Source organism: Parus major, chromosome 20, assembly GCF_001522545.3.
Source record: "Parus major isolate Abel chromosome 20, Parus_major1.1, whole genome shotgun sequence".
Classification (NCBI taxonomy): domain Eukaryota; kingdom Metazoa; phylum Chordata; class Aves; order Passeriformes; family Paridae; genus Parus; species Parus major.
In genome coordinates this window covers 6,300,664-6,326,311 of record NC_031788.1, presented here as the reverse complement: position 1 = coordinate 6,326,311, position 25,648 = coordinate 6,300,664, and the positions used below count along the sequence as shown (strand labels likewise).

Sequence of the window (25,648 nt, the reverse complement as noted above, 5' to 3'; positions counted from 1 at the left end):
TGATAGAGTTGTGGTTTTTGTTCTTCATCTTGTAAAAAAACCTCCTTCTCTCCTCTGGGAACACCCTTTCCCCTTCACTTATTCCCAATAGAACCTTGTGTTGGCTTGACTCATCCTTCCAGCCAAGGGGGACTGGACCTCTTTCTCTCTCTCTCTCCAGGACCCATCAGTGTAGCTTCTGGTCTGGATCTTTCGATACAAGTTGCCTTCTGATAAGCAATACTGACTGCAGCACTTCCAAGCCCTTCTTGCCTGGGGGTTCAGAGGCCAAGCTCAAGACCTGCATTCAAACCAACTTACTTTCTCACCACAGACTGCCATTAGGGTACCACAATGTTCCATAACACTGATACAACACTTCACCTGGATCTACGGTTAACGGAGCAGTTTTGAAATCCTCCATAGCATCTACTCTGATAGTTTTCAGTAGGCAAGGATGAGCAAATGCTCTAAAAAAAGGGACTTTACATTGCATATATAGAAAATGTTTATAGAGAAGATTCTGCTTTATAGGTAGGGCTTGACTATTAGCAATTTTGGCATCATTTTTTTTCTGCCCTTGCAAGATTTATGAAAAATTTTAGCGGGGGGAGGGTGGGGCTGATCCTTCAAACCCTTACACATGATCCTCCACATCAGTAGGAGCCTTGTTGTATTTTAAAATATTAAAAGCAAACTAATTTTGTAGTATTGTGATTCCAGCATGATGTCTCATCAAGATAGTCCTGTAGAATTGGGAAGCATAGTAATCTAGAGAGCTGTGTTCATTTCTTGACACTTTTGCTACCGTCTGGTGTTAGATCTCTGGGCTTGAAATGTCATCTAAGGGAGTAACTTGGGGAACAGATTTGAAGAGGGGGAAAAAAGAGGTGCTGTTTCACTTAAATGTTTTGATGAAGTTGGTTAAACTCTGGCTCACTCACTTAATGTTCGTATTCATTGTTATGGCAGCCCAAGCTTTGTATTACTGGGGAAATAGGGAATGTTGAGACCTAAAACCTGCCAGGGAATATTCCAGTTACACAGATATGGGATTGCTTTTATATAGATGTTCTACCTGAAGCATCATGTTGTATACATTGACCATGTTCATCATTTGAATTTTGTTTTATTAACAAAGAAGTAAGCTGTGAATTCATTAAGTTGCAAATTTTTAACACAAAGAAAACATCCAACACAAATTGCTTATCATAATAATGATGTAACAACTAGGTGGAATTTATGTAAAAGCTGAGGCTTCTACTGAGGTTGCCTGTGCTGTCTCTGCAGATAGCAACAGGTGTGACAAGCAACCAGCCTATAAAACTGGTCCAGGTACCGCAGACCACCACCTATATTCCAACTACTCAACCCACAATTGTAAGTACAGTGTCATAATTTAAAGTCTGCAGCAATGCTGTTCCTGGCATTAAAATTGCTCAGTATCTCTGGGGGGTTGTCACCGTCTGCTGTTGTATCAAGAGATGAATTCACTGGTATAGTTTCAGCTTGCAGTGCAAAATGCTTTATTTTGCTGTGCAACATTCCACCCCTTTATTCCAAGGATTAAAAAATCTTAGTCTGGCAAAGGCACTGAGGACAGGCAGAGGCATTTCACATTTTCGGTCCATTTCATGTATATACTTGACCACATCATCAATGTAAATATATAGAATTCATTTAAAATATCTTTTAAGTATCGTTTTGTCTATGGTATCCTAAAGAGATTTAGAGATTTAATTATTTCTGAGCTATGCTTGATATTCCTGTGACATCTCAGTACCTGTGAAAAAGAATATGCATTTGTCAGCAGTGTGTCTCCCATGCAGTCTTGCACATTAACATTATGAAATGAGAAATCACATTGGAATCAGACCTGGGTTTTTACTGTCAAAGGCTTAACCAAGGACATCTGAATTCCCTAGTGTCAGTCACAGTAGATGGGACAAAAGTGAGTTGGATTTTTGTATTTTATACACCATCTTAGCCCATTATTTCAGCTGGTTGTGCTCTGCAGTGCTCATGCCAGAGCCACCTTTTGAGCTGCTGCTGCCCTGGTCACAGCACATGCTCTGCCTCTGTGCTGGGTTCAACAGGGAAAATACAATTACAAATCAAATACACTGTTAGAAACCATCTGTGTACCTTCCCCACACTGTGACTGTGAGAACTGATGTGCTGTAGAAGTTCCTGTGTCTCTGTTTCCCTGTGCACAGCCCAGCTGCAGGACACCCTGTGTGTGTTGGACACACGCTCAGGCACGGTGCTTCACAGCCATCAGATTCCACACAAACACAGCTCTTGGTGAGGATGGAGGCTCCCCACGTTCCTCACAGCATTTCAGTTCCACTGGGTCTCAGCTGAGACCACTGTGCACCTCTGCAGCATCAGCCCTGAGTTGCTTGGACTGAACTACCATTAAAAATAAGGTTTTGTATGTGTTTTAAAATCCAATAGCTGACTTCTAAGACATCAGGCTTCTTTTGTGAATAGCTGCGAGGCTGTAAGATCCTACGGTGGTTTTGTGTAATATTCAGAAAAATAGCAGTTATCCTCATTGGTTTTCTGTAACACAAAGTGTATTGAGTTATGTGAAGCAGAATTGGAAGGTGTGAAAGGTTTCCAACTTTATTTGTGCATGTTTATAACTTTGTACACATTTGCATTAGTCTTGCACAGCTACAGACACCTCTGTATTCTAATGACTGCACGTGCAATTTAAATAATTTTAAACCTTAGTGCATGTTTAATATGTATGCAAAATGTACATATGTGTAAAACTGGCAGAGGTGGAAAATTTACCTCTCAGGGAATGATCTGAACACATTTAAGGAGTCTCGCACATTCCATATTCTGACCGTGCTAAGAACTGAAACTTAATTATTTCCATGTGTGTAAGTGTGCATATTTAAAAGGCAACTGTGGCAACCCTAATTTCCCCACCTCTAGTACTGACAGTGACTTACATAATGGCTTCTTTAGAATTCAGTTTGCACTTTGTGTCCAACTAGGAATTTCTTCCACTGAACAACTTCCATTGTATCTGCTGGGTACCATTTCCACTGAACCTTGTAAACACATCTGAAATCGTTACAAAATGGCAGTAATCTTGAATTTATTTAGTAAATTGGTCCCATGTTTGTTTTTTATTCTTCCTGCAGTTAAAATAATGTAAAAATATGAACCCATCTTCTTTGCATTCCAGGGAATGGAATGAGTAGGCTTCTGGAAGGCACAGACTCAGTCACAAAGGAGCTGTAATCCATCTCAGCAGGGACACTCAGAGTCTTTGTGGAATTATCATTAAGACACTCATGTGGTTTCTTGAATCGGTGTGGGGAAACATTGGGCTTCACTGAACTTGTATTTATTCTTCCATGTCCTCTCTGGAATGTCACACTACCACTGAGGGAAGATCTGTGCATCCCTTTCAGGTTCCTCAAAATCTCCCTCCCTGTTTCTTCCACAAGATGTTGTGAACTGAAATGGATGCGTTTGTCTGATCACCAGTTGTGCATCACTGGAATTGTATCGAAACACACTTTGCAGTTTGTATGGTAGAGACATTTTTAGACTTTCTCACGTTTTTGGAGGAAGGTTAAGATACAGACTTTAGGTTCAATAAATGCTCTTACAGCTCTCCAGAGTGATGTGACCTTGACCAGATTGTTTAACATTCTTGTGCCTTTGTCTCTGCATCTGTAGAATCAATTACCACCTATAGAGATGTCCTGAAACTCCATTTGTTGAGATGTATAAATCATGATCAGTATGATGGAAGTGTAAAGTTTATTCTATATTAATATTTTTACAGGGTGTGTAAGACAGTTCCCAGTAATGCTGATGTTTTTGCTATTGATTTGTGCAGAAGTTAACTTAAGTACTTTTTTTTTGTTTAAATGGATGTTCTTTGTTCTCTTCTGTGTAGACTGAATGCATGGGGGAAAGTTCCTTTTGGGGAAAAAGATTTAAGTAACGTGTAACGAGAATATACTTATAAACAAGGGTATTTTTGTACTCCAGTTTGATTTGTCAGAACTTTTTCAAGTGATAAAGGATTTTCTTAGCCCTTTTTCCTCTTCCCATGTATTAGTTTGCAGAAAATACATAACTGGATGTAACTCTGAAACCCTCACCCTCCAAGCACAGGCAGTGTGTGCAGCCCCTATAGCACCTCCTGTCCCTGTAATTCTATAGCAGTGATGAGAACACTGAGACTCTTGGCTATAGGGAAGTAATGCACTACTCCTCCCCTGGAATGAGGTAATACTGTGGTAATAAAGGTATTAGTTCTTGCACAAAATTGGAACTTGTTCTGGATTTCCCCTGGAAAACATATCTCTATATCTGTGGTCATGTTTGTGACCTTTAACATAACAATCTGTTTCTCTTGGTTTTAATCCACAGACCATTCCTGTAGTGGTAAGTCCTTCTGCTGGGACAGTGGCAATGAGAACTGGAGTTCAGTATGTTCAGACCACAATGCCAGTCCAAGTACGAAGAGTCTAACTGCTAACAAGAAGTTCAAACAATTGTTGGAATAAGTAAATCTAATAGAAATGTGACAAATAAACACAGTTCTTTGGATTAACCTCAGAGGTTCAGACTTTAGCTTTGTGTACGTGTACAAAGCATTAATTACACTACATTAATGTAAAGCATTAGTGCTGGCTTAGAAAATTGAGGACAGGTAAGATCCATATTAAATCTATGCTTCTTTTGTAAATAATGTACAATTTGTGGATGTCATTAGAGTACCATCTCCTTTTTATATTTGTATTGACTTTAACTTATAAAGAGCGTTTGAATTTGGAAAAGGAAGGTTTAAAACAGCCTTACCACAACCTAATGCTGAAAACTGGTCTTGGGAAACTGTGTCAAATAATGTAATACAGAAAATCTGAAGAACTTTTTGCCATTGGAGTGAAAAAATTTCTGCACTTTGCAACTCTTGTTGAATTTCTCTGAACAACCAAGTGATGAAGGATATCTCTTCTCAGTTAACTCTATTAGGCAAATTATGTGGACCGGAAATCCATAAAAATTTATACTGTTTTTCACAATGAGCAGGCTGACAACAAATATTAATATTGTTTACAGGTTAAAATTATTTTAAAATTTCATTCAGTCTAAGATCAGAAAATTTGCTAAGTGTGCTAGCAGCTGGTTGTAGCAGGATTTCTGATTACTGCTATCAAAGATTGAGGAAAGTAAAGTTTGTTGCTATGCTTCACAGTTTTCTTATTTTTAAAAAATCCTCCCAAAGGACTTGGAACAAGAACTAGGTGTGGAGAGAAACATGAACTGGGAAACATGGGCAAAGGACTTTTGATGCTGGGCCAGAGCATGTATTATTTATATGATGGAATTTATGTTTTCTGTAAGCATGAAGCAGTGCAGTATGAGAGGAAGTACCCCTGGAGATGCTGTCTGTTACACTGAGGCTGTAGTCCCATTTTGTATGTTGTGTAAAACGAAAGCATTGAACAAAACAAAGGTGATGTATGTATATGAGAAAATTAATTGTATGATATCATTCCAGTACATTCTGTTGTACATTTTAGTCATGTTGATTTCTCCCATTGTTTATATAAGAATGCGATTTGTACAGTCTCCAGCTAGTACCCAGATTAGAAGGAAAAAAGTATTAGAAGAAAAAAAAAAGTGAGAACAAAATATTCATTAATTGCAGTTGTGTCAAAACTAGCCTAGCTGGCCTTATTTGTGAAGCATAATTGCTTTTAGCATATGGAAGTATTTTTTCACATTTTCTTTGTATAAAATTTGTATTAAACTTAAATATCTTTTTTGACAATTGTGTTTCTTTGTGACTAAAGCCAGGCGACACACACGATATGCTTTGGGTTTCTCCAATTTTTCAAGAAACGTCACAGTTTTTTTATTAAACTGTTTTAGAAAAATGTTCTGTGTTCCTGGATTTCCAGTTTTGGCTCAGTCTGGAGGAATGTTCACTTCTGCAGAGTCTCCAGAGCACAGGTACTCTCACTTATGTTGGCATCTTCTGTCTCAGAAGTGTGGGACCTTTGGATCCAAACCTGGCCAATTTGATGTGTAACATTTATCCAGTGGTTGGAGTGGGGTTGGACAGACACACATCAGTGTTGGGTCATTTGTGGGTTAGAAATGGGGCCTCTGAGTGCAGTTGTAGCCCCTCATGAGGGCATGAATTGGGCAAGACTTCTTAAGTGTGTCTTAATTATCTGGAGCTTCTGAAACATTGTAAAATCTCTGCATATTGTCTGAAGTTCCTGCTCCTGCAGTTACCTTGTTCTGTGCTTTTGTAAAGCAGCCACAGTTCATGTTCCCAGTGCGACTGTTTATAGAAAAGCACAAAACCTGAAAGTTTGAAATGATGTTTTGGCCTTCCCCATGAAATTTGGATGCTGAAACATGGCCTTGTGTTAGAGGAAAAAGAAAGTGATGTACAAATCGTTGTAGGAAACCCCACTGCTTCCTGGCACCCGTTCCAGCCTGTGGAGGTTTTTTTAATTAATGAGCATTGTTTTTTTTTCTACAGAAGAGATGTTTTCTTTCCTCTAAAAAAACAGGTGGCCAAATCCTAGTAAAGTATGTAGGAAATGTAGAAATACATAAAACTACAGGTGAAGGAACTGAGCAAGACCTTGTACATGTGCCTGTGCATGCTCCCAGGCCTTTTGGATGTTCCCAAGTAAAAAACTGTTGTAGATCCTCTCTTCCATCCATGATAAATTGCCTGGAACAGTAAATCCTCCTAGTCCTGCTGCACTGAGAGATGACTGTGCCATGGTGACTGGAAGGAAGTGGTGACCCCTGTGTGACACAAGTGTTCCTGAGCCTTGGTGTGTCCCACCCAAAGCTCTGCTAAGGATGCCAGCAACAAAACCAAGGGCTCTCAAACCTTTAAATAGATTCAGAAAGCAAAATCTTCCAAGAATCTTTAAGAAAAAAAAACAAAATAGAATCAGTGCTCAGACAATTGACTTAAGTCAGGTGTTAAATCTGGAATTTCAAGGAAGATGAATTAGCTGATTGATGGTGTATTAAAAGCTGAAGTTGTGTTTCTCTGGGAATCTGCACTGCCTGGCATTTATTCCTCTTTCAAAAGTTGATTTACCAGAGCACTTACTGTGCAAGCATTAGTCAATTCTTCACTGACTTTGTCACAAATAGGAAGTTCTATCACAAGCAAAGGAAACCATTCCTACAGCAGGGAAAATTCTGCTCAGCAAGGCCTGAGACCAGCACTGCCTGTGCTGGAAAAGTGACATTTGGCATGGAGCTGTGCTCAGCCCAGAGAGCAGCTCTGCAAATGCCCCACAGTGTGTACTGAAAGGCTGATGTGTCACAGCTGCTGTGGGGCTGCTGTCTTGGATTAATTTAAGATCAGATTTTCTGCTTTAGCTTGACAGAAAATCCCCTCTCAGATACAGCACTGTTTTCTCCAAATGTTTTTAGAGTTTAGGAATATCCCTCAGGTCTGTGTAGCACTTGTGTAACCCTTTGAGAAGTGAGGGCTGTAGCCCTTGCTGCATCTCTAACCCCTCCTTCCAGAGAGGCTTTGATCCTTCTGACCTTACAGCAAGGAACAATCAGCCCTTTCCAAAGCAAGAAATCCATCCAGGCCCAGAGAATTTAAATGTTTTGACAGCAAGCTTACCAGGCCAGCCTTGAACTGGGGAGCACACCTTCCACTTCCACACATCCTACCTTTAGATCCAAGAGTGGTAGGAGAGAAGGCAGGTAATCCAGTCCCCCAAAATGTAAACATGTTTTTATTTAATGCCTTTCACTCATCACAAGGTACCTTTTCCCCATCCTCAGCCCCAAGACGGCAGCATAAGGCACCGTGTAGACACATGCACAGTCCATGTACCATCTTGGTAAGGTTCAAAAACACAGCTACAGTTCTTACCAGCAGTACCATGTGTCCTTACTAATGTACACAATATGATTCTCCCCAGAGTTTGTTCTGGAGAAATGAGCTATTAATTTAGAACAGTAAGACTTTCCCCATCCCCCCCACCCCCCAAAAGCCAGATGAAAAACACAGGTACAGAGCTTAATACCAGAGTAATGAGATTAGTTCATAAATTAAAAAAATACAAAAAAAAAAAAAAAAAAAAAAAAAAAAAAAAAAAAAGAAAACAGCTGAGACGTTGAGTCTGGAAATGCCACTAAATTTCTGCCCCAGGTGATGACATATTCCCTCTGCTTCATTAAGTATACTTTTTAATAATGAAAAAAAAAAAAAGAAATAAAACAACCAAAAAAAAAAAACAGAATCAACAGTTTCACTCCTATTTTCAGAAGGTCCTGTGTGATGTGATGGATTGTGCAGAGAGTCCTTGCTGTGTCTTCTTCCCCTTTCAAAACCAAGAACGCTGACAGGGAGACCCAGACTTGTAGCATTTGCCTTGTTGATGGCAAAAAGGCCATTAGAGCTCTGTGCCTCCACCTTAGCCAGTAACTGCAGCATCCCACCGACTGATCAGGAGGATTTTCCTCTGTCCAAAGGAAGGAGGACTTGAGACAATATTCTTTGGCTGCAAGTTCTTAAAGGCTTCCACTGAAAGGGTTCTCCTTCAAAAAAAAGAAAAACTGCAGTTGCTGTGGGATTTTTTTTACTAAGAAAACATTGAGGAATAGGTGGAACCGATGTAAGAGTCTGAGTGAAGCCCTCCCAGTGCTAAGATGTTGGGGTCTGCTACAAATATTCAAGTTCCAAGGCGTGCCGAAGAGCTTCCAGGTCAGCGTGACAAGAGATTCTCCAGAAGGGCATGTTGTGCTAGAGTGAAACCAAAAGAGTGCAATTTTTTTTTTCTGTTTTTGTATAATATTGAGATCAAGACAACTTTCTTAGCTTGTACCCTCAGGAACAGAGTTTTATACTCGGCCACCAGTGCCAGAGGCAAGGAGGCTCAACTCAGGGAGGAAGGGACAAAGTGGGAAGTGTCTCTTTGTTGATCTGTCTCTCCTATGCAGACAGGAAGATACCCTCCACAATTTAAGAGTATCCTGCTTCACAGGTGATGGAGGATGTGGGCTGGATACTAAATTTTGCACAGAGAGAACCTCAAAATAATTAGAACATGCTCTTAGATGTTAAATACAACTTTTTTTGGTGGGTTCTGGTGAGCCTGGGGTTTGCGTTGGATTTGTTTCTTCTCCAAAACTGGCAAAGTAGTTAAATCAAAGACACAGCTCCTTTCTGCACTGTGATTTTGTAACACTTGGGACTCTGTTTTTCTTTGCCTTCTCCCAGAATGTCAGTCTCTGCACAGTCAGTGGCATAAATGTAGTAATAAATGTACAGAAAGCCTAAGCTGACAGCACTTAGTCCCTTCCAGCATGGGCATTACACTGCTAAGAGTCTTTTATCTCTGCAGGAGTTCACCTGTAACCATGCTGCTCCTGCATAAACAGCTTCAACAAAACCTCAGAGAACATACTTCCCAGACAGATTTTGATGAAGGGAGATGTTCCTTTTCCAATTTTACTTACCTCTGTTCAAAAATCTCCAGTGGTTGCAGATGTTTATGCTACAGAGGTCTATTTACACTCCTCTAACCTTTAAATACAACTAAAGCTTCTCCCTTTGTTGCCTGTTCCCTACCAGTAAACAAAGGTTTTCTTCAAGCTGTTTATCAGTGTGTGTAGAGGCAGCAGACTGAAATCCACTGCTCTACAATTTCACTTTAAGGGGAAAAGTTATTTCCTTCCCCCTCCCCCAGTTTCTAATAAACCTCTTCCATTAAATTATCTGTTTTTCTTTCTTAAACCAGAAGAAAACTTGGCCTCCCAGCCACTCCTGTTGTTCAGCACTTACAGATTTATCACTCATCAGACAGGTGAAGAAAAATGACCCACGAAACTGGAGATGTTATCAGTGCTGTCAGCAAAACAGCACAAGGCTCTCTGCCTGTCCCCTCCCTTTTTTGTTTTTTCTGTACAAAGCTCAGGTGTGTAGGTTTGATTAACGATTGTCATCAATCAAAGGAGGCAACAGCCCAGCAAAGAATGGGCTCTACTAATGGCTGAGCTGCCTAGGCCAGGAGACAGGAGGCTCTTGAAATCCCAGCAGAGGAGATTGCTGCACCTCCCCATGCAGGCTGGGAGCCCCTGCAGCCTTTGGTGCACTTCTGTTCCCTGACCCACTGCCTTTGAAGTGTGGCACTGAGCTGTCACAAGCAGCAGGCCATTGTCACTTCAGCCCCAGTCATGCATTTTGGACTCTTCCTGACAGCTCCTTAACCCTTTGGGAGCTACAAAACCATCTGTGGTGTTAGGTACTTTTCCAAGGTGGGTGAGATACTGTTGCTTCTACTGGCCAGGAAAAATACACTATAAAAAACCTGGGTTTCTGCTGCTTTGAAGATAACCTGAGATACAGTTGTGGGGATAGAACACTTGCTCACCACCTCATTTGCTGGGATCCCTTTGTTCCTGGGCTTGTGCAACCAAAGAGCTCAAATTTGCTTGGAAAGTCTTTGCAGGACCTTCAGTCAGAATGAGATACCAGGTCCTCCAGCACAAACTTCAGCTGTACAGCTGAGCTCCTGTGATGTAATATTTTCAGCATCACCTGAGCCACACCAGTCATTTGTGTATCTGTTAAAAATTAGTTTGCAGAAGATGGAGCTCATTCAGCCAGTTCCTGCATCTCAACTCATGTGCAATGCTCCTGGAGCAAAAGCAGCTCTGTCACATCTCCCCAGTCATGTCAGGAGCACAAGACCCAGGATGCACAAAGACATCATGCAAATAATCTCTACCATTAACAAATTGTATTCCTGGCCCTGTAAAGGCAAATAAATGGAAGTTCCAGGCAGGTTTCTGTTTTAAAGTTTAGGAAATTGAAACTTTGGCTGTTCCAATTCCCATTATTCCTGATCACACTGCTTTTTGCAGTTTCTGTTCTCTGTATTCAGTACAATTTTCTAGTTTCATTTTGCTTTTGAAATTAATCACATTGATCCAGGAGTCATTGATAAAGGCAGCAACTCTGTACAAGTCCCTTTGGTATTTGCTATAATGAAGTTACACTCCACAGTGTCAATGAGTCATAAATACAAACACATGTATGGATATAGGCATATTCTAGTAAGTAATTCAAAAATTAATTCCAACAATTTAGAATTTACAAAAGCAGCATGTGTAGATCAGAAATTCGCTCTGCCTGCTCATCTGAGAGCACACACTGGAATTTTCCCTTTTCATGTCTTTATAGCCATTTTTATTAAGCAAGAATGATTCTTGGAACATGTAACACAGCAACTGAAATATTGTACCAGCTGCCAAAGCAGGGGGATTTAGAGTATGGAATTTCTGACAAGGTTATTGTTGAGTATTTTGCATATTAAGAAATGAGACCAATTTTAAGCTGCTTCAAATGGCAGGAGCTTCATTAAATGCTTAAATAAACAAAGGGTCATGGCAATCAGAACTTGGAAGAATCCAGCATGATATCCACAAACTGTACCTTTTTTGCTCCCTGCTCCTCTTCAACACCATCTCCTATTACAATGTACACAGCTTTCCTTCCAAATCTCTGCATTATTCTTTCAAAACAGCTCTCTTTCCCTGGAGAACACAAGAGAAGATATATTTTTTAATCTAGACACACACCACAGGCAGAGCTAACACACAGGTACAGGACTGGAGTTATCCCCTAACTGAACTGGCTGCAACATTCTTTGCCTTCTTTTCAAACTGGAACTTCTTCTGAGGCAGATCCTCCATCTCATGGCACTTGTTTTGTCAGCCAAGGACTTGCAAATGCTGCCAGTTTTCTGTGAGCTTTGTGACTGTGATGCCCTGCTCAGGCCACCAGCTGGCAGACAGATGTGACACTCAGTTTCCAGAGCCCTCTTCTGTTCATTCCGGTTACAGTAAAAACATGAAAATGCAATCCCCTCAGAGGTTCAAACACACCAGAAAGAACAGAATACAAAAAAAGCCCCAAGCCAACCCTATCAATACTTATTACTCAAAAAGCTTCACACAGCTCATTCAGCACACTTGACCCTTCTGCAAGAGTAAGAGGATCCAAAGAGTGTTTCTGTAACAGGTCCAACCAGACCTTCCCTCCAGCTGGGTGCAGCTGGACATCCCACGAGCTCTCAGTTCTCCATAGGGTGAGCATATTTCCATATATCTGGCTCAAATCCCCATGGAGACACTTGAGAAGTGTTTTTTAGACTTTTTTTTTTTCCCCTGCAGTCTGTACTAGGCTAAGTGTGGGAGTCAGGATGTGAATGAGACATCTGTAAGCATGGAACTAAAAATAAAGCCCACTGCATGACTTAGGGACAAAACTTCAGCCTGTCTTGGGTGAGGCCTCAGTCAGTTTGCTCTTACCTGTTTTTGTTGCACTGTAAATGTTTTCAATGGGGAAGACAGTGCCCAATCCATAGAGAAGTACTTTAGCCAGAGCTGGTATAAGCTGAGTTGTGGTGACCAGCACATTCACACAGTTGGGCCTAGGAAACAGAAGTTATTAGAAATCTGGGTTTCTCTCTTCCCCCCTGGACTGAAAGATGGTAGGAAGCAAGCCCTTCCTGCCACTGGAAGTTCCCAAGCCAATGGGGGATTTTGCAGCCAGAGGAAGATAATGTGAGTACCAGAAATGTCTTTTGATCAGCTCAGCAGAATGAAAAAAAAACATAAACCAAACTAGCAGCAGTGATGCAGCCTTACTGCAAGCTTGCCAGGATCTCTTTGGAGGGAATTTAAACACAATGTAGTGATGTCCATGCTGGGTTCTGTGAGGGACAGTGTTCAGGGACAGAAGAGCTCTTCCCTCCCTCTCCTGTCTTGTAAATGGTGCCATGGATGAGGGAGGCAAGGAAAGGCAAGAAAAGGAACTGCTTTGCTCAGTTCACCATCCCAAGCTCACCCCAACCCTTGATAATTCAGCCTGGCAAACATGTGCAGACTGGCCTCCCACAGGCTTGGCCAGCAAAGTCCTGTAAATGTGTCTTGATTTGTTTAGAGGGTAAAAACAAGGGAAGCAAAGGAGCTCCTGGATCAAGCCCACAGGCAATTCTTGGAGCTGTTCTTACCGGGAATGTATCAAATTCAGTGCCTTCAGAGCATGTGTGAGCCAGAGATCAGTCAGCGCTTCCAGTTCTGCTCTCAGCTGCAGCCAGGTTTCCCTCTTAGGAGCTCCTATTAAACCTGCAAGCAGGGAAAGTGTCTTTGCAGAAGCACAGAAAGGGAATTGCACAGCTCTGTGTATGCACAATGCCAAGGGCACCTGCCTGTGTTCTGAACTCTCCCACTGCCCCTCTCTTGGCCCTGGTGCCACTGCCTCCCTTTGTCACTGCTGTGTCACTCCAGGGCTCTGCCTTGAGCTGAGGCACAACTGCAGCACAATCCTCTGCTGCTGCAGCTCAGCTTCCTTCCTCTCTGGTGGAATGGTTGAGTCGAGCACACATGGCAGGACCTCCCTGGAACACCTTGGAGTGAGATAAAGCTTGCATGGGAAGCCAGCAAGAAGATGGAAGAGCTGTGTAAAGACCTGGGCAGAGAGACACCTGAGGCCAGGATGGTTTTGTTTCTCCTGAAAAGCCATGCCCCAATTCCAGTGCGTGCAGACTTGTCCTCCAACCAACAAATAAGTTGTGATGATGCTTTCAGTTTTGCTTCTTTCTTTTTCTAGTCAGAGGGAAACCTGCACTGATGTACTGAAAGGGAAGCTAAGAGTCTCTTGGAAAAACTGTTTGGAACTAGGTGAAATGAAGGAACCCAGGGTGGTATTGTTTCAGGGGAGTTAAAAACAAGCAGCTATAATACAAGAAAGCTTTCAGACAGCAATAAGACATGCTGTGTAGAAAAAAAAGGGAATATAATATTTAGTTTTGAAGTGTTTGCTTGCCTGCTAAACATTCTGGAAAATTAGAGAATATTGCTTTCCTGCCAAATAAATTAAAAAATAAAGCCCCACACTTGGACCTGAGCCTTTCTCAAACCACTAAATCAGGTATTTGAGTGCGACTCCTGCACATCCTGCACAGAACCACATTTCAGGGTGACTGCGGAGGCTCAGCTCACTGTGAAGCACTCACACCATGAGGCTCCCTACACTCCTCCAGAGATGTCCCTTGAGGACCTGCACTTTTTGGGAAGATGAAAGGCCTGCTGGTGGCCTGGCCACTGGCACTTACCCCCCACATTGTTTTTGTAGGTGTTGTACATCTCTTTGACCCGGCGGTAGCGGAACGCCAATTTCCTCATCCAGTCAACTCCCCCGTGCACCCCCGAGCCCAGACACAGGTTTGCACTGGCTGAGGAACTGTGGAAACCATCGGCAGAGAAGTTGTACGTGCTGGGAGAGGGAGGAGGGAAGGGGAGAGGTCAGTGTAATTACAGCCTGCACAGTGCCAGCAGGGAGGGGAAACAACTGCGAGGAAATGTGGAGACAAGTGGCAGCAGAGGCACACACAGGACACGCTGTACAGAACTGAAGTTCATCTTCAGCACAATTACCAGCACAGATCTGAAAAATGTTCTGTTCCTACATCTATTTCTCACAATAATCATCCATAAAACCACAAACTGCAAAGCTCTATATGAGTTCTGCACATTTCATTCTTTTCCTTTTACCATGGCTCTGCAGGCAACACTTCAGGAAAAGCAGATGGATTGTACAGAAATAGTTTCTGTGAACATGATGACCCAACTTACACAGGTCATGGTAATGTTTGGTGCAGTTTGGGGACAAGTTTCAATGAGGATCTGGCACAGCAAAGTCCAACTCCTCACTACTAAGCCCACTCTCTACAGTGGGAAAACCTTTCAGTCTGGTTTTGAAGCATTTTGGTGACAGTTGTGACAACTGTCTGGTTAAATCATATCAGAAACTGGTGTGGTCTGACTGGAGTTCGACCTAATTTAGATTTATTCCCAGAATGGTTCACAGCTCAGCAGAGTCAGGGCCAACAGAAGGCACAGGCACAATAATGTGAGAAAGGGGATTCTGTACTTGTGTGTGCTTGATAAATGCAGATAGCACAGAGCCAGGAGGGGAGTCAGGGCAGGTTTGAGAATCACTGACCAGCCCCCTGCTATTTCCAAATGGCTGGGGACTACCTGTCCTGCAGCTGCCAGCTGGGGAGACCCCATACCTTAGATCTTGACCATTATCATCTGAAGATACATCATCTATGTGGATCTGGTCACAGTCCTGAGAGGCAGATGAAAAAAAAATACAGTAGTTGAGTCAACGTTGAGGGAAAAAAAATTGAAATAATATAATGCAAAATTACTTTAAATGTAATATTAAGGAGATAAAATCTTACAACTTGCTAGTATTGTTGTCAAGCCAGTTAATTGTTAGCAACAAGTATCACATAGCATTTGCACAAAATATGAACAGACAGAGTGTGAGATCTGCTGTTATCTAAGGGCACAACAGCTCTTGAATACCACAGTGAGTGGAACTCCTTCCTATGCAGACAGGAGGGAGAGAGATGCTTGTGTTTTAGCCAGGAAAGCTGTGTTTTTCCTACTCTGTATGCATGATAAGGCAGAGACTTGGCAGTCTTTCCCCCTGTGAGAATACTGCTTTGGACAGGAGGTGTATGCCCACATAATTACAGGGGGAGAAGATCTGTCCCAAAGAGATTTCCAGAGACGCCTGCCCTGCCGGTGTTTTCCCAGTTTGTTCTGAGGGGGCTGAGCTTCCTTTGATGTGCAGGGAAGCTGGGCTGAAGCACTGAAGGCAACCCTCTTTCCCTGCCCCAGCCACAGACTGAGCTGAGGAGCAACGTGTGTCAGTTATGAGGAGATCTGTGCACAGGAAATTTAACCAGAATATACACTTGGAGCTCAGCCTGCATGAAGTATGTGCTCGAGATCTTATCTTCCAAAATTCTTCAATGTTCCAATGGTGGAGGCCCTGCCTCAAAAATGTGAGAAATGTTATTCCTTTGGTTTCTTTCCCAGTCTCAGCATTACGATTAGAAAGAGAAAAATTGGGAAGTTTCCCCCACCACAACACTCTTTTCTCCACGAGCCTTACAAGTGAGAACAAAACAGAAAGCCTGCAAGCTGATGGACACCATCTTTTGTTTTGGTTGATTTTTCAAGAGTTTAAAAGCTGTGACACTTGGTACCAACAGGACTCTGCAGTCAGAACAACTGCAGCTTACCAAGGTGAAGTAATTCTTCCACCACTTCAGTGAACTGAGTGGTTCACTCTGAGAACCACTTCAGTGTTCTGTAAACCACAGAATTTGTTTTACCTTCCTTACACAATGATGAGCTTGATGAATTACTTTAATTCATCCCCTTTCAAAAAATGAAAAAAAAAATCCCCAAACAAGTAACCAAACTTGTTGTCAATGACAAAACATGACAGATAGTTCTTGTCCACATTAATGAGATTTTCTGCAGCATTTCAGACAATTCTCGGAAAGACACACAATTGCATCTTGTTCTCATCTCATCAGCCCTCTCATCAACCCATCACTGGAGTGTATATTGCTGTCTATAACTGCAGCCAAGCAGCTGAACAGCAGATCTCTCTGTGCTGGCACCTCTCTCCTCCAAGCCCAGCATTTTTGAGGTGCCCCTCGCAGTGGCTGCTGTGAACCACGCTGGGGTCACGGTGCTGCAGCCCCTGCACCGTGCCGGGCGTTAGTCAGGGGAAAGGCATTTGTGGAGGGATCTGTTTTTCTCATTTGTGAATGGATTGTTCTGTACACTGAAGTGTGACAACAGTAGCTATCACATTTCTAAGTTAATAAAACACCCTGCCACGGGGTGAGACGCTACCTCATAGCGCCGGCTGCGCCTCTCGTGTTACCGGGGAACTCGGGGAGCTGCCTGCAGCCACAGCGAGCACCACGCTCTGCCACGGGGCTAAAAAGACTCATTTTTCATCCTTGCAGGAGTTCCTTGGAATCTCAGTGAGTGGGGAACCAAAGCAGGATGCCTTGGCTGCTGAGAAGGAGGAGGTTTGCTGGAATGGCAGGAAGGTTTTGATGGGGATGTGGCCCGGGTTCCACATCTGCTGATTTTTAAGCTGCTACACTGGGATCTCAGGGGGGTGATGTGTGGCACACACAGCTGTACCTCAGTCAAATGTGTAAGATCTCAGCCAGCCCTTGCAGCTCTAGTTTTACTCCTGGGATATCTCTGGGTGCTGCACAACCTGCCTCCAGCCACATTTAGAGGAGCCTGAGCTGTTTTAAATGGCACTGCTGGCTTGGAGAAAGCCTCTGCTGCCTCCTTGTGAGATACAGGGCTCCTGAGGAGCTCCTTCTGTTATCCCTCACATTCCCTCTAAATACTCTCAAGGTATAAAAACAACTTACAAAGGTACACACGGTCTAATTGTGCACCAGGACTGTGCTAGAGAGTTTTAAAAATCTCATGGATTCACTGATCAGTGGAGCTTGCATCCCTCATCAGGTTAACAGTTCCCAGAACACAAAACCTCTGGGGATGGCTCCGAAAGGCAGCAACTTGTAAACACAATAATCCCCTTGTTTGTTAATTCCTGGTCCCTTGTCAGTCCTCCTGTCCTTAATACCTATTTTCCAGAGAGCTGGACAATAGCATCCCCAGAGGGATTGGGGGTGGAAGGTGCTATTCTTTAGCCAGCATTGTACTTGTGAACAAAAGGCATCTGGGAAAAAAAGCGCAACCCTGGAAAGCCCAGAGTTTGTATTTTAATTTCACTGTGATTTGTAACCTCGGGTAAGTTCTCTTCTCCCTGATTGCCCTAAAGAGGGGAGCAGAGATGGAGAATATCTCCTGTCAGGTGAATATTTGCTGATATATTCTGCAGCGTGATCAGAGCCCTTTGTGCACACCACCTTGCATGGCTCACACTGGCAGACTGCAGGGATTTCACCTGCCTGTAAGACTTAACTTGCAGACAGAGAATCCATTGCTGCAAAAACACAGAAAGATTTTAGTAGGAGCCTAAGGCTTCTCCAGTCACCCCCCTGCCCTGGGGACCAGTGATCAGCCTCCTTCCACACAACTGCCCTGAGGTTTGGGGTGAATCTGGGGAACCTGGCCTGTCTGCTGGACTGCAGCACTAAGAGAGGATGGGCTGAAGCAGGATGGATTGAATAGATCCATCTGAATGGAACTGCATAGTCAAAGTGCATTCAGCTAATGCATCCAGGAAACAATTACCTGAATCCCTTCTGGGTAGATCCTAAGAAAAGATAAAGCCCTGGCTGACCAGAGTTTCAGAATCCTTTTATCCTTTCTCCCCCCTGCCCCAGTTCAGGCTCCTCCCTTATATTTTGAAGCCAGTTTTTTGCTATGATGTGACATCACATCCTTGCCAGACTAAGGAGGATCACACAAACGCTACCAAGGGCTGTGCAAACCCTCCTGTATCTATGGACAAATGTTTTGTCCTCCTCAGGTACTTCCTGGGAATGCTTCAGAAGGGCTTTGCACCCTGGCAGTACCTTCTCCTCTGCACAGCACTGCAAACTGCAGCCAGCAGAATTAATCATTCCCCTGTGCTAAAGCAAGGGAATGGATTTCCTTGTCCAACCTGCCTCTCTGGAGAGGATGGGTGACTTTCTCCACTCTTTCCCCTTATTTATGGCCAGGACTGAGGCCAGCCATACTCTGGTTAGTCCAGTCTGCTGGACCCCCCAGAATGGCTGAACTCAGATTTGTGCCAGAGAAACATTTTGCTGTGTTTAAGAGAATTCCTGCTTTGGTTTCAAATGGGCAACTCACCCCTTGCTCCCTCAGCTACAGCCCCCTGCCCTCTGCATGGTCAGAAGTGGTTCCTGCCCTGTGCAGCTCCAGCTCATTTTGTCTTGTGCAGGCCAGCACTGCACCACATGATGGTGCTAATGTCTGTGGTAATGCTTGTGGCTCTGCACTCAATCTGTTCCTGTGCTGCTCTTTACAAACTCTTTTTGTCGTTTTTCAGGATGTCATTCACTGCACTTTTTTAAGCCCGGTCCTCAGTGATGTACGATCCTTAAATACCACTCTGTGAATACACAAAGGGGACTTTTATTTATCATCCTAAATGAAGGAGCAGGGTGGGTAACTCTGGATGACTCTGCTGCTGCAAATTCTTCTAAACTGACATGACTTTTTTGGAAAGTAAAATTCTGTAAGGCACATTTACTTTTCTTTAGTTCTCCATCATCCATCAATTTTTTCATTGCAAAAGCTCAGCTAAAACCAAACCACCAGTGCCCAGAGCAGTTACTGACTGACAAATGTGCACAATTTGACAAAGGCCAGACAATTTGCTGCTTGATTTAAAATTTTAGAGCAGTTAGTGGAAAAAGGAGAAAACTTATTTTTAAGTGAAAAAAGCAGAAAACTTATTTTAAATCTTATAATTCTTGCAAAAGTCTAGAAAGGCTTTGGGGGTTTTGAGGGTCAACTGTGCACGACATGGAGCTTTGTTGTATCACATATTGAGCTCTGATGGGTGAAAGGTGATGGTTCTGTATTAAATATTATCACTACCTAAACAGTGCCCTGGGTTCCCAAAGAGGAGCTCTTTTTTTTTTTTTTTCCTAAGAGAAAGATTTTACTTTGTACTTTCTATGCCCTCATCACAAACTCCCTCTGTGAAAAAAGTCAAAAGAGGAAAAATCTATCAGTTTAGGTGCTTGCCTTTGAAAGGAAATAGGAATTCTCAGCAAATGAAACCTCAAGACTGCAAGGAGCCAGGTGGCAGGAAAGGCTGTGCCTCCCCTAACAGGGGACCACAGCACAACCAAGCAGTGAAGGAACCAGAAATTCCCGCTGAACTCCTCAGGCACAGAAAAAATTCTCTCCTTTCATCTGGCACAGCAACAAATTCTTCCTTTTTCAAGGGAAGGGGGGAAAAAATAAAAAAAAATAAATCATAGAAGTCTGCCCAGGGATGCCAGGTTTTTCCCTCTCCAAATGCCTCCAAGCAGTGTTTTGATTCCAAGGTGCCCAGAGCACAAACCCCACCTTATCTACAGAGGTACATGATCCTTTCAGACTGAGTGTTCTGACTGCAAATGCCAGCACATTTTCATCACTGCTGCACAGCTGTTCCTCAGCATCCTGCCAGCAGCGCTTTGCCTGCATTTTAACACAGACTCAAAAGGATTTTTGCTTTGTATGAGAGACAGTCAGGTCTAACCATGTCACCAGCAGGAAAAATTCTTCCTCTTGGTCTGTTACATTGAAACTCTCATTGTTTCATCCTGCAGTATTCCTGGGCTCGAGCAGACCTCCTGCTCTGTCTGTGCAAAACTTTCCTCAAGAACAGAGCAACATTTTCAAAACTTCTGCTCTGGCTCACATCTAATTGCTGCCTGCTCCCACAGGATCTATGCTAATTTAGCTTAATAAAATTATTAAATAGCAAATTTTAGGAGAAGCAGCAGCAATGTCCTCATTATTACATTTATTAAACCTGCAAAAAGCCATCACTGTTAACTGAGTATTTAGAAATTAAATTCCTGAACAGAATGGAGGTGTGAAAGGCATGCTTCCAATATGCCAACTAAAGTCCATTTCTCTGAGGTCAAAAATAAAAAGTTTCTTGGCCAAACCCCCCAAGTTTGTAGACCACATGCAAATGATTACAGAGAAAGATGTTCAATAAAATAAGCAGCTCCATACCTCCAGGTCATTGAAGAACAGATGTGTATCTGCAAGGTTGAAGATCATTTCTTCCATCATGAGACCTATCCTCACAGACGTCGTGGTGTCCTGTCGGGGGAAAATCAGGTTTTTCCCATTCACTTTGATTTTCTTTTTTGGGGATAGGTGTGGGGGCTGGGAGATCTTAGACCAAACTCAGGATCTACACATTCCTATTTCTTAAGATGTATTTATTAAAGTAATTTTACTTCCCAAGCATATTCTAACATTAACATTATTTTCCCATCCTTTCTTTTGCTCTTTTAGATAAACAAATTCTGTTCTTTGAAGGATGTGTGTGACTCAACCTGACCACTAACAGCCCACACACTTCAGATGATATAAAGATCCTTTAAAAACCTGAAACTATGTAAGAATTGTTTCAGTAGGTTAGTTAAAAGACTGATTTCCAATAGCATCACTACAAATAGTTTGGGGGTAGTTGCCCAGCAACACGACAAGCAGAGGGTGATTCTTTGCTAACTTGTCCTTCAAACCAGCAATTCCATTCCCACTGAAGCTGCCCACTTATTTACCAGCACCAGCAGAGTCAAAACAGCCCAATCCTACCATGTAAACCCAATTAGAACACGATAAAATCCTTGTCCAATATGACTGTTGCTGCTCAGGACCAGCCCCAATGGCAGCTCCACCCAAATAACAACAGTGCTTAAAAAAACCCAAATAAATTAAAATTTAAAAAAAGCCTGAACAGACAGGACACAGCACAAATTCAGGGCAGGTTCATCTGCTACTCCAGCTGGTGTTGGGAATACACCCAGTGCCCCTGACTCTGCACATTTGCTCACTGTGATTTTCCTGGCCCAGCAGCTCCCAGCCCAACCACGTGTGGGTCTGGTTCAGCCCATCCCCAAGAGGGTCCCAAACTGCTTCCTGAAAGGGAAGTACATGGTGCAGAAGCTCTGGCTGCCTGTAGCATTTTTAAACCACGCTTTTTTAATGACTGAATATGAAGATGCACGTGCTGGTAGCTCTAAAATACCTTCTGCACCTTCATAAGCACATGTGAACTTTCTCACACCCAGATCCTGCTCCTGCCAACATCAACACCTTCAGTGAATTCCCCTGGATTAGGATGATGCTACCTGCAGCTCTATTTGAGTTTGGTTAATTCATCCTAGAAAATTAGTATTTTTCCCATCTGAGCCTTACCAAGTCAGCAAACCAACCACCCCTCCTGCCCCAAAACAGCTAACCTTTTTCCTAAATCCACAGCAAGAGCACAGAAACACATCAGTGCAAACAAAGTTACCAGAAGTGCATTTTCTTATTAAGTACTTCAAAAATACAAGCAAAAATAATCTGTGTTTAATTTGATAAACAGTCATAGCACAAAAGTTCTGTTCAAACTGAACAGCAACAGACAACTTGGAAAAAGCCTACATTCCCACAACAGAACTTTCTTTTTGTTGTTAATTCATCTGCAGTAAGTCAGGCTCTCATCCTGATGTACAAATCTGCCTTGCTTTAGCATGGTGTGTGAGTTCAGCAGAGGAAACCCACCCACTTAAACAGAGTCTCTGCTCTAATTTTCTGCAGATTTCTGTGGAGTCCTGTTATTGTATGACAGGACAGTAATGAACTGACTGAGGAGCTCTAACAGGGAGCACAATGATGGGAGGGTGAGCACATTTCAATCAACCTTTGTGGCAGACGCTGTTGACATGGATGGTGTACTACACACCAAGCTACTTATTACACATTCTTAGTGAAGTTCTCTTTAATTAGAGCAGAATGGCTGTGGTTTCAGCCATGTGTGTGACTCACAAGCACTGTCCCATTACAGAGAAGCTCTGTCACTCACGTTTAAACATGCCTGCTGCTGTCCCAGAAACAAGGGCAATGTCTCTGGGTAAAAAGTAAAAACTTCAACAGACTTGCCTTCAACATGTCTCTCATTTTCAGCCCCAACCCTTCTCCCCTGATGAGGCACAGGGACACAGCCTAATCAGGGCATTTGACTGTGGCCCCATAGGAACAGCACTGAATCAAATTTTACTACCCAGGTGTAGTTACACGGGGGAACTGTTTTGAAGAAAATATGCTGCTGGGAAGAAATTATTTTGTAAAATGGTTTTTAATGAAGCAATTTATTTTTATACATTTCAAGGATCATTAGCCTTTAAAACTCTTTCAGGAAATCTCATTGGTTGCTATCTGTCATTTATCCTCTAAGTTTCGTTTTAGCTTTATTGGTATTAATCACTAATGGGGAGTAGGAAACATTTCCATAGTGTATGAAGTTACCTTCTCTTTAACTAAACAATATGGAAACCAAACTGCAGATGAGAGGGGCGGTGGGGAAAAAAAAAAAAAATCTTTCTCTTGAGATACAGAATATGATGGAATGAAAACAAAACAAAAAAATGCACTTTACCACCCAGAGGGGGAATTGTTTGGGGAAATGATTTGGCACCACTGCTTCCACAGAATGGACATTTCCTCCACAGCAAGGCACACTTCCAAGTCTTGAGGAGGCTGCTCTAAGGCCATCCAGCACTCCCAGTATGACAGAGGTGTCTAGAGGCACGAGGCCTCCAGCAGTTATTTATTTGCATTACTGCAGCATCTAGAAGCACCAGTCCCAGAATTGAACCCCACTGTGCCAGAGGTTGTGCCCACCCTGAGGAAAGGCACAGCTTGTGTACAAAAAGCACATAGCCTGTGCCACTAAAGGACATCCCTGTGCTGCCAGTGGTGCCCTGGTGGGCTGTGAGTGCCTGTGCTGGAGCAGTGTGAGCTCAGCAAGGCAATGTGAAGTTACCAGTGATCCCTGCCAATGTCCTTCTGTAGGAGAAGTGTGCCCAGGAGCCCTGGGAACGAACTCCCTGACTAACACATCCAGCCAATGTTTCCTGATGCATGTGAAGCCCAAGGACCACAGACAGCTTGAAATCAAATCTTCTCCAGGAACCACTTTTTGCAGTGAAAACAGATTAATCTAAAAACTCAACCCTCAGTGCTTGTTTAGTAACTTTAGAAGAGTGAGGTCCTCCCTCTGCTAATCTACAAGTCATGCTTTCACAAACAAGGACAATGAGAGGCAGGGGTGGAAAACAGGCAATAAACTCCTTTTGTAAATAAAACTTGCAGCAGCAGAGTGTATCCCCACATGCCTCATCTCTGCCATGCTCCATTGGTGGAGTTTCCTTTGGGGTCAAAATTAAACATCCCCACAAATTACTTTTAGTGGAAACCCCTGGTGCTCAGACATGGCAGACCAAGCATTCCTGATCTTCCCATGCACAACCTGAACAGCTTCACATGGAAGCTTGGGGGAGACGAGAATCAGGAGGGAAGTGATCATTCTAAATTATTCATTCCTTAATACACCCTTCTCAACACACCCTTCACTCCCACTTCTGAAGAACAGAAGCAGTCACAGTTTCAGAGTTGCCCATTTCTCCTTAGTGCACACCTTGAGGGAACTGAGAGGTAGAATGCCCCCATTTCCCTACTACTGCTTCAAAAACAAGTGATCAAAACCTACAAAGAGTAAGTCGTTTTTCAACATTTTTGATCAGAAATGCTTTTCCTGAAGAGCATCCTTGGACATGTTCCTGCTGTTTCTGTCATCCCTGTGACTTTCAGGTGAGGCCAGTGGCCACACCTTGTGAGAGAGGCAATTCCCACTGTCAGGGGGCACTGCCCAGCTCCACATCCACTTGCTCTGGGGTACTTTTGCTGCCTGCTCAGCACATATTCCTACTAGAGAAAAACATGGGCAGCAGCAGCCTGTGGAACATGTTGTAAAGGAAGACAAAAGCACCCACTTAGCAAGGAGCACATTTTCTTTCATACCCCAGTGGCACAAGCTCACACATTGGCTGCCAGTGTTGCTCTTAGTTTGGCCACTTGCATGCACTGTTTATAACCATTGAACTAGCTCTCCACAGCTGAAGTGAATTGTGTTTTAAAAATTACAATTTGAGTTCAGTTCTGAGTAGTTCTGTCGTTCTGAGCTACTAACACCTCGCCCAAAATTAGTTTGTTTCAGTTTTCATTTTTAACCTTCATTTCAAATAATAGTATGACAAAAGATTGCAAAAGGAGCTTGTTGAACAGCTTTGGCTTGAAGACAACTTCCATGAAAGCTGGAGGTGAGCAAAGAACAAATATTTCCCTATGACAGCAGTGGGCAGACAGATCTGCTCACACCACACGAAACTCCCACTACTCTGTATTTTAGCAGAGCAAAGGAAATGCAGAATGTGCATGCACCGAATTAGCTTTGGTGTGGGTGCAAACTGCTGCCAGGATGTTGCAATGTGCACTGTGCTGGTGCCAGACCCTGTCCAGGAGCACAGAAGCTTTCACTGCCAGAGGTTGTGGCTCTGGCTCCACAGGAGCCCTGCTGCACTGGGTCACCCTCCCCAAAGGCTCTGCGCTCGAAGCACCTTGCCACAGATCCCCTGCAACACGGAGATGGGCTTTGCATACGCTGCTTCTACTTGCCCTAGAGAAAAGACACGTATTTGTTAACACCTGCAGCTAATCCCAGCTGCATGTCCACAGCCAGCTCTCCCTTCCTGTACACCCTAATTCTGAAAGGAAGAGGGAAGCAGATTTATCTCTGGCAATCTCTCAAGTGCAAGTCACTCATGCCTCCAACCCTGGATCCAAAGCCCTCTCCAAGCCTCTGCCTTGCAGCTACCCTGTTCAGACTTGCAGGCCATTAGCAAAGGGGCAAAGCTGGCTCCTTTGAGACAGATAACAAATCTGCTTGTTGTCTGACTCTGCTTCTCTTCAGCAACGTGACAATTAACTCGACATTCGAATTGTTAGGACAAAGTCATTCCGAGCGTGGAGCTTGGATTCAGACAGCATCGCCTCCCTTAAAAACCCCACCAAAATAAAGCCCTAGTATTTAAAACTAATCAGTCCTTTTAAATCCCTGCCAAATACCTATTTATGCCGTGAGCAAAGAATTACTTTTCTACAAGGAAGAAAGTATTAATTAGGAGTATTCATCAGACTCCTATTCTATAGGGTTTATCTGCCACAGGTGTCAGCCAGAGGT

General features: G+C 43.1%; 2 protein-coding genes across 11 annotated transcripts in view; one reads left to right on the top strand and one right to left on the bottom strand.

Moving 5' to 3' along the window:
• ZMYND8 (zinc finger MYND-type containing 8) overlaps nucleotides 1-8,118 on the top strand; it is a 49,722-nt gene extending 41,604 nt beyond the window's left edge. For 2 of the 6 annotated variants that reach the window (XM_033519038.1, XM_033519037.1), the window contains 2 exons: nucleotides 1,270-1,359; nucleotides 4,387-8,118. In XM_033519038.1, coding sequence (XP_033374929.1) covers nucleotides 1,270-1,359; nucleotides 4,387-4,488 — 192 coding nt within the window. In that variant the 3' untranslated portion in view covers nucleotides 4,489-8,118. Of the gene's footprint in view, nucleotides 1-160 lie in introns of all 6 variants that reach the window. The other 4 variants (XR_001524693.2, XM_033519039.1, XM_015647554.1 and 1 more) reach the window with 4 other exon arrangements.
• Nucleotides 8,119-8,248: 130 nt separating this feature from the next.
• The window catches only part of EYA2 (EYA transcriptional coactivator and phosphatase 2), an 87,695-nt gene continuing 70,295 nt past the window's right edge, over nucleotides 8,249-25,648 (bottom strand). For 4 of the 5 annotated variants that reach the window (XM_015647857.3, XM_015647854.3, XM_019008720.2 and 1 more), the window contains 7 exons: nucleotides 20,587-20,676; nucleotides 15,108-15,166; nucleotides 14,148-14,308; nucleotides 13,044-13,158; nucleotides 12,340-12,461; nucleotides 11,462-11,562; nucleotides 8,249-8,767 (listed from right to left, as the gene is read on the bottom strand). In XM_015647857.3, coding sequence (XP_015503343.1) covers nucleotides 8,687-8,767; nucleotides 11,462-11,562; nucleotides 12,340-12,461; nucleotides 13,044-13,158; nucleotides 14,148-14,308; nucleotides 15,108-15,166; nucleotides 20,587-20,676 — 729 coding nt within the window. In that variant the 3' untranslated portion in view covers nucleotides 8,249-8,686. The remainder of the gene's footprint in view (nucleotides 8,768-11,461; nucleotides 11,563-12,339; nucleotides 12,462-13,043; nucleotides 13,159-14,147; nucleotides 14,309-15,107; nucleotides 15,167-20,586; nucleotides 20,677-25,648) is intronic. The other variant, XM_015647856.3, reaches the window with a different exon arrangement.